The sequence below is a fragment of the Manacus vitellinus genome, unplaced genomic scaffold, assembly GCF_001715985.3.
Source record: "Manacus vitellinus isolate BGI_N305 unplaced genomic scaffold, ASM171598v3 scaffold_16_pilon, whole genome shotgun sequence".
Lineage (NCBI taxonomy): Eukaryota > Metazoa > Chordata > Aves > Passeriformes > Pipridae > Manacus > Manacus vitellinus.
The window spans coordinates 7,269,716-7,282,343 of record NW_021939189.1 but is presented as its reverse complement, the minus strand read 5'-3'; the positions used below and the strand labels follow the sequence as shown (position 1 = coordinate 7,282,343).

At 39.5% G+C, this 12,628-nt stretch overlaps 1 protein-coding gene across 1 annotated transcript in view; it reads right to left on the bottom strand.

Annotated features, from left to right (window-relative positions):
• The window catches only part of AGBL1 (ATP/GTP binding protein like 1), a 267,905-nt gene that overhangs the window by 122,048 nt on the left and 133,229 nt on the right, over nucleotides 1–12,628 (bottom strand). Inside the window, exon 19 of the mRNA XM_029958844.1 lies at nucleotides 4,331–4,460. Within this exon, the coding sequence (XP_029814704.1) occupies nucleotides 4,331–4,460 (130 nt within the window). The remainder of the gene's footprint in view (nucleotides 1–4,330; nucleotides 4,461–12,628) is intronic.

Here is a 12,628-nt window from a genome sequence, read left to right as displayed (position 1 = left end):
GTAATTTTTCAAGCTCTTTCTACTTCTAAACTCCTAAAGCCCAGCTTTATCCTTGTGAGACTTGAAATCTGTGCTTTCCCAAGCAATTAATCACCACTTTGTCATCTTTAAATTCAAAACCCGTGCCACATAATTTTCAGGAAAATATAATTGTGTACTTGTATTGTCAGACCGTTGCATGAATTCCTGGAAGTCAAGCACAGAACATGACCCATCTTCATGGTAAATAATTTCATTCCACACTAATCTACCTGTCTATCTAATCCATCTCTCACATCAGCTGTCATAAAAGCTCAGCACAAGGCACATTCCCAGTTTTAGTGGAAGTGTTGATTGCCTTTATAGGCAGATATTGACTTCCATAGAAATGAAAATCACAATTTAATGACCCAAGAGGTAAATATTGACCCAAGTTTTAAAGAAAAATCAATCTCAGTGCCCTCTGAGATATGAAGTCGATAAACACACGGTTGTTACATATATTTTCCATGTCTTAATCAGGAATATCCAGAAATCTGTCAGTGAAAATATAAGAATTTCTAAAGAGAAAGAATTGCTTAATTTTAAACCAGCATTCACCATTGAGTAGAAAGGAGCTTCAAGATTTCATCAAGGAAGTTTTCCAGGGCTTATGTGGGAGACAAACAAATGTGTGAAGGTGGAGAAGTATTATGGTTCAATATAAAGAGAGATGGGGGAGAAATATGTGCTAAAAAAATAGAATCACAGAACTGCTTAGGCTAGAAAATACTTCTAAGATCGAGTACAAACATTAACCAACACTGCCAAATCCACCACTAAACCATGTCCCTATTTTTAAACATCTCCAGAGTTGGTGACTTCACACTGCTCTGGGTAGCCAGTTCCAATGCTTGATAACTCTTCAGAGAAGAACTCACTTCCTCATATCCAGTCTAAACCTCCCATGGCACAATTTGAGATCATTTCCTCTTGTCTTGTCAAATGTGACTTGGGAGAAGAGCCTGACACCCACTCACTGTCAGCCCATAGATCCAGCCTGTCCAGATCCCTCTGCAGAGCCTTCCTACCCTCCAGCAGATCAACACTCCCGCCCATATATACGTATTCTTACCTAAATACATACACAAGAGGGGAGAAACAGATGGAGTAGATGAGCTTCTTCCACCAACTGTTAGGGCAAGACTTACCCTAGTTTGTTTATTTACCAGCTATACAGTAACTAAGTTTAGCCACAGCAAGTCAGGGAGTTTAATTATCCAGGAATTGAGCATGTACATTCTTTCAGCTCCTCTGACAAACACTAAGTTGCCCTATTGGAAAGGTTAAGGCATACATGCATAATGAATCATCCCACTGCTCCCCCTCAGATGGACAATTACACACATTTTATAGCTTATATGCTGCTGCTTCCTTTGGTTTCTTACCTGCCAACTTTCCTTCCTGCACCATTGCCTGCCTACAGCTCCTTTTGTAGGGCTGGGAATCTGCATGTCCCTGTACCTGCAGCATGCACATTCCACACCTGGAGCACGTGAACAGCGAGCTACCTGCCAAAAACTCTGACCCATTCACAGTTATCCTGTACTATCTCCTTCAAAAAAGCTGTATTTATTAATTCTCTTAATGACAGATACTTTTCCAGCTCGTGTTTCATCTAAGCTATCAGCAATAAACAGTCATAGCTTGGGTTAACCACAAGTACCAACGAGAGAGTATTCCTATGAATATCAAAGAGGATTTTATAGTTTTTATCTTATTTCAAGGCAGAGAACCCAGATCAATTTGGTATCAATTACCTGCCAATTCACAGAATTGCCAACACACAAAAGACAACATGTATATCTGTCTAAAATATTACTTATCAGAAACCACACAGGGATGATCAGAGAGTGGGGTTGCCTGATCAGTAGCAGGTCTATAATTCTGCACCTCAAGAAACCTGCAGACAAGTCCTTAGTGGCAGGTCTGAAATGATATTTCTTTACTGGTAAAGGATTACCAAAGCCAGGTGCTGTAATACGGCAACTGGTTCAGGCCATGGGATCTTTCACTGAAGGTCACATCACCAGCTTCCACAACAGAAACATCAGTACCACTGCAAACACTTCCTTTTTATTTGCAACTTGCATAGAGCCACATTTTAATTAAGTTTACTGGATTCTGCAATCACTCCCAATGTTTATACTTCATTATTCTTCATAGTGCATGCTTCTGCCTGATTTTCACACTACAGGGTAGCTTATGTCTCATCATTCAGCCAAGGCTAAGCTATATTTTGTAGTCTGAGCACCCAATACAGAATTCTTCTGGGGATATGTCTGGGCAAACACTGAGCAAACTTGGCATCTACCAGTGCTTTTTCTCCAACCTGTCCTTCCATATGCCTGAGACACTAAGGCACACAAACCAGTCAGACTCCCAAGGTTTGCACTCACTGGGATATGACTCAAAGACACACGTTAAATTTTTTTATCTATTCGAAGTTATTTTATTTGTCAGCACTGATCACCCTAAAGGTAAGGATTGTTTTCTAACTCAAAAACAGCCCTCCTCATGAGTCACAGAACCAGTCACCTTCTAAAATAAAAAAAAAAAGACAAAATATGAAAGGGGAAGAAAACGTGTTGGAAAACAGAACATTTTGAAATGTCTTTTTTTGAGTAAAACCTCTTTTTTTTTTTTTTGTAATAACATTTTGACAGGACTTTGAATGTCAGTTTTGAGGTAGACGTGCTTAGGGTTTTTTTTTTCCTCTCAGTGAGTACATCCTTGCAGGCTGATGCTTGTTTCCAAGCTTGATACATAATGCCTTTGAATGGCAACTCTGCTCATTGCCTCCTGGTCCATTGGAAGTTCTTTCTTTCTCCTTCTAAGGTATCCTGCTCTTCACTACAGCTCAGACTCTTTGCAGTGCTACAATACATCCAGTCCTGTGGTCGTACAGGGGCTCCCACCTTCAACAAGAGAAGCCAATAAAACCACCACCACAATTCAGACTGTTGTCTATACAGCTTAACAATTAAAATGGCTTTGGTTTAAAGGCTGTTAAATCTAAAGTTCTTTGCTTTACTCCTTCAACCAGCTCTTCTTGCTTTAAAGGAACTGCTTGCACATCACCAGGATAAATTAAACTAAATCAGTTCACAGAAATCATTTGGCTATAAGTGAACCTGGTTCCATGGGATCTTGGAGGTTAAAAAAAATTGAAAAAGAAACTGAGCTGTCTTCTGAAGGAGGGAAAAGGCATTTTTGAGCATGTATAAACTAAAATCAATGTACTCTTCAAAGGCGTGGAAAAATCAGTTTACCAAGTCTGACATGCAGTCTGTGAGTGAGGGAGATGGTAGGATCAATAGTTTCCCTTCACTCAACAATGATGAAAACTTGCACTGAGTGTTAGACTTCTTGCACCTGGATATGACAAGGAGGCTTGTGTATTAAAAGAGGCTGGACAGGAAATAGCAGGGTAAAACAAGACTGACACTACACTGCTCTGAACCAAATGAAAAGGCTGGTGACTCAATGAGTTTCCACAATATTCCTCAGCCTACAGAGATAAATTTTAGGGCTGTTTATTTATCCAAAAATCACATTCCCACAAGAATTCACTTCATGAAGCTCACAGATATTTTCACCTTGTCTGGGGTTTTTCTCATCAAACCCTGGGGGAATCTGGTGCACTTGGACATTTCCTGCCTGGCTGTAGCTGTCATCAGCCAACCTGTCAGTCCATGCATCCACATCTGCTTGTCAACATTTGAACCTCCTTGAGGCTTTTCTTCTGAGGTCTCAGAACTATCTTTTTAGTCTGCTGGGCAACAAGACTAAGCAGATGTGATGGATCACAGCCCTAGCCCAGCTGCAGCTTTGAGGTGAGACCCATATCATGGATTTCTGGTAGCCCACAAAACTAGTTGTTTTCTTCCTTACCAAAGCAGCATGGAAGTTCAGACACTGTGAGGGCTTGGAGGCTCTGTTTTCATGGGCTTTAGCATAGTCCACTTAGACTAAATCTTTGTGGAATTTCTCCTATCATTGTCATGAAGATAGCAACAACCTACTCATAATATTTAGCTCAGTTGGAGTACTTGAAAGATATAAAGAGCTTTAAGGAATTCATTTTCTCATTTTTATTCCAGGTGTGCAGAGATTCTGAAATGTGTAGTAGCTGGATAGAAGGTGCAGTAAGTAATAGATACCCAAGACTTCCAAAACAATTCTGTAAGATGAAAGAGTAAAAGTATATGATGCTTTCCAAATCCTTCCAGCTCTATAACAAGACTGTTCACAGAACTACAGTAAGCAATCCATGCACAGAAACTCACAAAAGACTCTGGAAGAGACTCACCAGAGGAGCCCGGCCAATGCTGCGCAGGTAATAGAGAAGACCTTTGGCATGGTAAATAGTTGGATGCAGCTGGGAATTGGGTGTCATCCACTGTCTGTTCAGATCATGCCCACTCAAAGAACAACGGTAGCTGAAATGAGAAAGCAACACATAAACTAGCAAAACAACAGCTGATTCCAAAGAGTTTCTAATCCTGGCAAGCCCTGGCACAAGGACTGGGAATGTCAATAGAATACAAATATAAAGGTTTTGAACACTGGGCTGGAATGAACCAATGGTCCACATTATATTTCAAAGGTTCTTGTAGTATATGCATGTTACAATTTCCTTTCCTTCCAAGGTTCACATAATTGCAGTCCTGAAAATAAATGCAGTTTTTCCTTTACCTAAGAAGGCACAAATCAAAGACAACAAGTCCACTGCAATGTCCTAAATCCGTGCTATCTATGAAATTCACCCAGCTTACATAGAGCTCAGGCTTCTCAAAACCTCCACAGTAAACAAGCACTTCCAACTCCTACTCATTCTAACTGAAGGCAGGCACTCAAATCTCTTCAACCAGTCTGAAGTACAGATGCACTTAAGTGAGATGAGCTGGATCTCTCATTTAAGCTTCTCTACTCACAAGAAATGCCACTATCTAAATCCTGTCAAGAAGATCTTGATGCATGCTACATCATTATGGAGAACAATTACCTAACTTCACTGTAAAGGTTGGATAAAAAGCTAAATAGGGATCCCAGACTTGCACTGAGCAAACGTTTCCCTTAGTTAGTTTGAATATATTCTGTTACTGACTCAGTGATCAGTGAGAGATGGTCCAGGATACTTGACTGTAGGGAGCAGCACAATTTTGAAAAAATCCAACTAGTCTCTCTTGTTAGTGACTATGTGCCGATCAGAGCCTCCTTCCACTCTTCAAAGGATTTGCTGTAATGTGGTTCATAATTTTCAAATCATGGTATGGTGATAAAATTCAGGTATCACTTCCAGAGCATATAAGATATCGTGGTAGGTCCTCATCATCTCCACAGTATCCAGTCCAGTACTAGGATGCTTCTAGTGGCACTGTAAACTTGGGTTGCTTCTACTTCAAAAAAAATTTAAAAAATATCCAAAGTGTTGGGTCAACTTCTAGCTATGGAGTTGTATCCAGTTTTGCTGCTCCAGCTTCCTAGAACAAAATAGAATATAAATGTACTTGTAGAGATGGGGGTCTGCTGCTGTACTGGCAGAGCCTTGCACTGAGGTGTTCTGCATGTAGCGCTTCAGGCAATATCAATGCCTTGCAAAGGATGCTTGAAGAAAAAGGGTCATAAAGCAGGAATGCTTTAAAAAAACAACCAAGGTGCAAACAATGGAGAACTGGTTAAGAATGAAAGACAAAGAAATAATAAGAACCACTAAGAATATTTCATACATTTTTAATGTACAAAAACAAGGTCTCTAATGCCATCCTGGGGTTTCTGGCAACACCACAAGATCCATTCCAAGTTTACTCTCATTTCAGTTATCTGAATTCCCTTATTTCCTCATAATCCACAATTCCCATGTTACTCATTCAGCAAATCATAAAACATTAGCAATAGCTAACACTTGGGAAGTCAGCAAATGGTGCTGTGAGGCTTCTGCCAAAAATTCTATATGAAAACATGACAACTTCTGCTATGTTTCTTAAAGGCTCTTTGGATAAAGTTACCTTTAGGCTCACCTCTCCTGATCTTCAGGACAACAGCTGCTCAGCTGAGATTAGCAGTTGTATTTCTGCCAAGAAATTGTGTTCTTACACAATTTCCTTTCAATAGGTACAATGCCACAGTCATTGGAACTCGTCTTTCCCCAGTGTGACTATGAAAAAATAAAACCCAGACACTTCCTTGACATAAGTGTGATACCTTCCCGCATCACAGTGATATACCAGGGAGCACAACTAATTGAAAAAAAATGAAAAGAATTTTCATTCAGAGGGAAAGAATGATAACTAGATTTTTATTGTCATATTTTAATTTAACATCAAGAAAAAACAGTCTTGTTATTTCAGAACTACAGAAATAGTTTCTCAACATTGTCAATGTTCACAAAAAAACACCCCTAAACCCACTGTATGCCCTTCACTGTGGGAATTGATATTAGTTTACGTCTACTCAAACCGTCCACACATATCCCTCTGCCAAAATGCCTTGGTACACTCTGGAAGAGTCCAATACAAAGACACAAACATGCAGGGGAATAGGAACATGACAGTTAAAAATTACTCCTAACAAGATTCAGTAAATTCAGAGATTAATATTAAACCAATCCCAAACTCAATTTTTATTTCTTAGACTAAACTAAAAGCCTCTAAAAAAGTTCATTATTCCTTCAGCACTTATAAAGAAACCCCGTGATCCATCATATAAGAAAAACTCCTAATCAAGTCTTTTAACACACATGAAAGCCAAGCAGACAGTGTGACAAGGCACCAGTGTTTCCTACTGCAGAATCTGGTTCCCCTGTGGCCCATGGACTGCAAGGCTTTACTCATACACAGGCACAGCTTCCACACAGCACACCAAGATCTCTGTAGTTCACAGCACCCTCACTCTTCAGACAGTCCATAATACAATTTACCAATTCTGCCGCCCTGACAGAAATTGTGGATTTTCTCAGAGGTGACCCTATGACAAGACCATTTTTCCCTCTGCAGTTCACAGGTGCTGCTGGTTGCTTAGTATTAGTTTAAAAAGAATCATCCAACTCTAAACCAGTAATATGAAAGCTCTTACTGACTGCAGGGAAGGAAGGTAACATCTCTGCATGAATGGAAGAGCTAGAAGACGAAGTGCAGCTTTGTCCCTTCAATGATTAACATCTCTGCTCATTTAAACAACCTTTAAATATTAGCCCTCTGTCTGGCTGTATCCACAGCTCTTAAGAAGATGCAAACTTTAAATTTAATTACAAGAGGCTGATTTTTCCCACCCTGCTCCCTCCTTCCTTCATATGCTAAAGTCTGTTTATTTTTGTATATGTCAGTTCACTGCCAGCCCTGTTGCTCCTCATCCCTTCCCTTCCTTTCTTCTCTCTTTTCTAACAGTGATGACAGGCACAGATAATGTTTTTTGCCTGTTATGCTCTGCAGCCAAGGGTAAAGGTAAAATATTAAGCTGATTTCAAGTGCTGATAGCAAATAAAGGAACTAGGAAGCTGAGAATGGCTTTGAATGTTTGGCAGGATTTAACAAAATTCACTACTCAAATCAAAGGCATTTCTTACAAAACCGTTCCAAGTTACTCTATTTCCTTGAAATGCTTTACATGTCTTTTCTCCTTTGCAGCATTAGCTAGAATATATGCCACCTTGGATGGGACTATTGGCAGCTTACAAAAACAATTGCCAAAAAAAAATCCAGTAAGAAAATCTCACTTCTGTGTCTCTGTATAAAGTACTGTAATTCTGCTAATTGTACATTACCCAGGTATATTCTACATAATTCTCTCTTGTTTCTCTTGTTCACAAGATGTGAGGAAGCAGCAGAACCAGCAAAGCACTCCCTCATATTTTAATGGAAGGTGGACTAAGGCAGGCAGGCACTGTTTAACTAGATGATGAAAAACAAGGCCAAAAAGTCAACTTCTCCTGAGAGATCCCTATAAAGTACCAAGCAATGGTGGTTTCTCAATTCCACTGTGAACTGTTGCCTATTTATCACCAGGGCTTTAAAAGGAAATTTTTTACTACTTTCTTCTCTTTTTTTTTATAGCACCTTACACACACATACAATGCCAAATTCATCTCCTGAATGACACTTGTGCTATCTGGATGCCAACCAATTTAAGGGTGCCATTGAAAGGACCTGTCTCATTTCAGACCATGGCTGCTGTACAGCTCTTCCCTCCTGGCACTGACTAATGAATCTATGATTCACAACGCTTCCTCTTGGGCAAACACTATCCTGAAGTATCACTGCCAGTTTTTTCTTGCCTCCCTGCAGCTGAGCACTGATACTAATTAGCGTAATGAGCCTTCAGCATTTCACTTGCTACATCTGACTGATTTTGTCGCAATGGACAATTCCTTGCTTCCCAAGATAAATGATGCAGTCTGTGTTATTCTTGTTCCATGCATGTAACCATATCTCTATCCTTGCTCAGCTGCTTCCGATAGAAAAGTTCCTTTTCTGTCTGTGGATACATTTCATTAAGTTGCATTTGGTCACAAATCACTTAGAGACGCAGAACGAGATCTGCTTCACTCCAGCTAATGCTGTCAATGTCATAATCAAATAAGACAAGGAATTCACATGATCTGCTGAAAAGATGAGTTAACAGCCTTATCAGAGATGAGCTAACCCCCCTTCCAGCGTCACATCAAAGGATGCCCATCACATTTCTATTTCCTCTAGTTACAACAACATTAATCATTAAACACCAGATAATTCATTCCCCTGCTGTTGCCCATGCTTTGCACCATCACCTGCAAGAAAGATGCAAGTAATAAGTCTTTGTACTAATTTATGAAGGAACAAATAATGATTCAGGGAGCAAATAAAAACTGGGTCCTTGTCCATGAGATGTGGTCTCTGACGAGTCTCTCCTAAGCATCCTCAAAACTTTATATATCATTGATTTAAAAAAGTCTTAGAACAGCATTTTTAGTCACTGATTTTGAATGGAAAAGTCAATTTTCAGCTCACAAAGTTTCATATAACAAGTATCTGCTTTCTGCAAGAAATGTTGACTTTTCCTCACCAATCCAACATCCTCTTCCCCTCAAACCCCTAAATATCCTGTCAAAACTCCAAATTGTACTATCCAAAACATCAGAACTGTTTAAGAGAAATGTCACAGAAAATATGCATTTGAGGTTTCCTAAGCACCTGTTCCTATCTGTCAGAGCATCTCCTTGACACACATCCCCTAAATGCAACACCAAGACTCATGACATCAACTCAGGAAAATGCAGAATTATGAGGCAACCTGGGAGTTGTAGTTTGGCTGTGGGAGCCAAACAACTCCCGAACGGCACCGTGATGACACTTCCAAATGGAAATACTGTTTTTAAATGGGAAGATTTGGCTCCGGTTCTGATTATCCATTATTCATAGAAAAGCTTAAGCTTTCCGCTGGGGGAAAAAAAACAATCAAACAAACAACAAAAAAAACATTTTCCCAAACAGCCCCACTCACATCCTCCTGTAAGCAATGTCAGCAAATCCTCATTTTGCAGGCAGGGATATCAAGAAGTGAAGCCACTCATGCAACAAAGCAGTAAATCAGTTAAAAACTAGGAATAGAACCTGACAGCTGATGAAAGCATATCATGTTAACTAAAACTTTACTTTCAAATTTATGTCCTTTAGCCTGTTCCTAATTCCTGTATTCTTTCTTATTTTAAATGTGGCTTGTATCCACAGAGCTGAAGAGGATTTTTAACGGACTTAAGCTAATTGCTCACATATGGGTTGCATCGAATTAACTGAGTTGATTTAAAAATCTGTTAGTTAAATCAGTGCAATCTCTGCATATAAATGAGCACTAAGAATTGCAGTTTGCAGATGATTGTTCTAAAATTTAAACCAAAATAAATAATGTAGAAGGGCAAAGTGTGGCATCACAGATTAACTGATACTCACGAGCAAAGGGGTATGTATAGGCCCAGCGAAAAAAAAAAAAAAGTAATAATAAAGAACATGCACCAGTGACTTCAGATCTCCATTAGCTTTTCCTAGAATCTGTACTTAGCCAAGTAATCCAGGAGGTAATACCCTGGCATCTGCAAAGCTTTGCATGGCAACAGGGCTTGTTTCAGTAAGCTGACACCTCCCAGCAAAGCGGGACACTGACCTGCCAGCTGACAAGGAAAACAGGAAAGAAAAAGGAGAAAAGAGAAAGAGGCCAAGAAGAAAGAGGCAAAGGTGAGAAAAACAGAAGTCACTCCTCCCAAGCTGAGGTGCAGTATGTCCCAGTCTCCATCACCTCAGCTATCTTCTCTAATAGAAACAAGCACCAGGGAAAAGTCTCTGCCAGTCACACCTGCATGATAATGAGGTGGTGGCATTCCAAAATAAGATACTTTTGAGCACATATATTTTCAGCCCTGTAGGAGTCTGAAAGGTTGTTTTGCCAAACTCATTCTGTTGATTTCTGAACATATGTAAATAATAAACTAAAAAAAAGAATAAAACAAGGCTGCTATAGATTAGGTAGAGTTTCTTGTCCCCTGTAATGCTCAGTAGGCTCACACATTCATCCTTCAGTATTAAATCCCATTGATCAAAAAAGACGCCATTTTTCTTCTCTATGGAAGTTCTGACACAGGATGAGTTTACTTTTTTCACCAAGTTGCTCAGCTCAGAATAGGAGCACAAAAAGGTACCTCACTGTACAAGAGGGTGATGTGACTCATGATGAAATTGGCCATAGGTTGACATGCTCGAAGACACTCTATACTTCCTCCATCAGTAAATTATAGTACTGACAAAGCAGAATTAACAGAAATATGCTGAGTTGTAGCTTACAGAAGAACACAAACACAAGTACAAAGCTGGCCAAGTCTTTTCCTTTACAAGGTAGGCATGGGCTAGCTAAGGAAGATAACACTAGATGATGTTACTTGCTTATGCTAGAAGGGTTTCTTTCTTTTTCCCCATCTCCATTCACCATTTTTCCCATTTGTTGTAGACCCAATATGATTGTGAAGATATTACTGCTCTATCTTCAACACCACTGGAAATTCCCACTCTAGGGGGCTATAGCATTATGAAACTTGACCTCTACTAATTTCACAGGCTACTTGCAAAATACAAACTCTCTGCAATATAGTAATAGTTCCACACAGGTTACTCAGAAATGATACAGATGAATCCAGGCTTGTTATATTTCTCCTTTGTGACATGGGATTTCTAACTCTGCCCGTGAATTCCACTGAGGAGTCAGGAGTTCCTATAAAACACTATTTGCTTTCTTTGCAATAAATGTTCCCTTCTGTGCAGATAAACAATATTTATGGATCAGACCTGTTTGCAAAACAGCTTCTGTGTTAAAACGGGGGGCTGGAACTAGATGATCTTTAAGGCCCCTTCCAACCCAAGCCATTCTATGATAACAGAAAAAAAATTAAAAAAAAAAAAAACAATAAAACAAAAAACAAAACAAGAAAACAACAAAAAAAACCCCAAAAAAACAAACAAAAAACCAAACCAAACCAACAAAAAACCAAACCAAAACAAAAAACTTTGAAGGGATGTGATTAATTTCCATTTTACCAGACACATACTCCTGGATTCTTTTTTTGCCAGTACATTGTATGTTCCTCACTGATGTTCTTTCTGCTCCTCCATGATACTTCTCTCCCATTTAATGAACTCTTGCCTACCATTATGCATGGTTCCCTTATGTATTTCTGGAGACCATTAAGGCTTTGAAGGACTTGAGCAACAAGTTAAAAACACCATCATTACCAATAACTGGAGATTGCTTCTTGCAATAGCAAGAAAGTGATGCATAGCAAGTAGTTTGATAAGTCACTGCAGTTACTGAAAAAAATAATTAAAAAAATAAATCCCCAATCACCACTCACTCTTTTGCAGACCCTCCTGCTCTCAAATGTGTGTATTGTGTCCCCTACTACACCCTTTTTGTAAGAGTCCCAGGTAAAGAGGAGAAGAAAGACTGGAGTTCCTCCAGTGCCCAGGCCAGGGAAACAATGTGTCTTAGCACTACCAGACAAATTAAGAATTTGAATTGTCCCTGTATGAAAACTGACAGCTACTACCCAGGCTACACAACCAACCTGTAGACAACAAAGTTGCTAATAAACCTTTAGTTCACCAGGATGTGCACATAAAAAATAATTATTAAATAATTATAATGGTGGTGAGACACAAAGAGATAACAGTTCTGCATGTGCAATTGTCCACAAAACAAATTCAGCCCTCTGGCAGCACGAATCTACTCCTTCAGTGCATCCTTAGAGATCAGGCAGCAGTCACCGAAGGGCATTTGGGGGACTGATCTGTAGCAAGTAGAGAAAGCAGTCTGGGGTTATGCCTGTAGATGCACTAACCTCCTTTTTATTTGCTGACTTTCCCCCATGCACATGCATTTCAAGCCTTCAAACCTCAGCTGAATCCTAATTCTGCTACTAAAAAAACTACAACAAATTGCACTTACATAACTGCTCATCCAAGCACGGTGTCTCTGGGCACTTCACAACAGTAAAGTTAAACGAAGCATTCAATACACACTTATTAAAATAAAGTATCCACTAGAGAAACCTGATGGGCTTGCAGAACTGCAAAACATTCAGAAAAAAAAT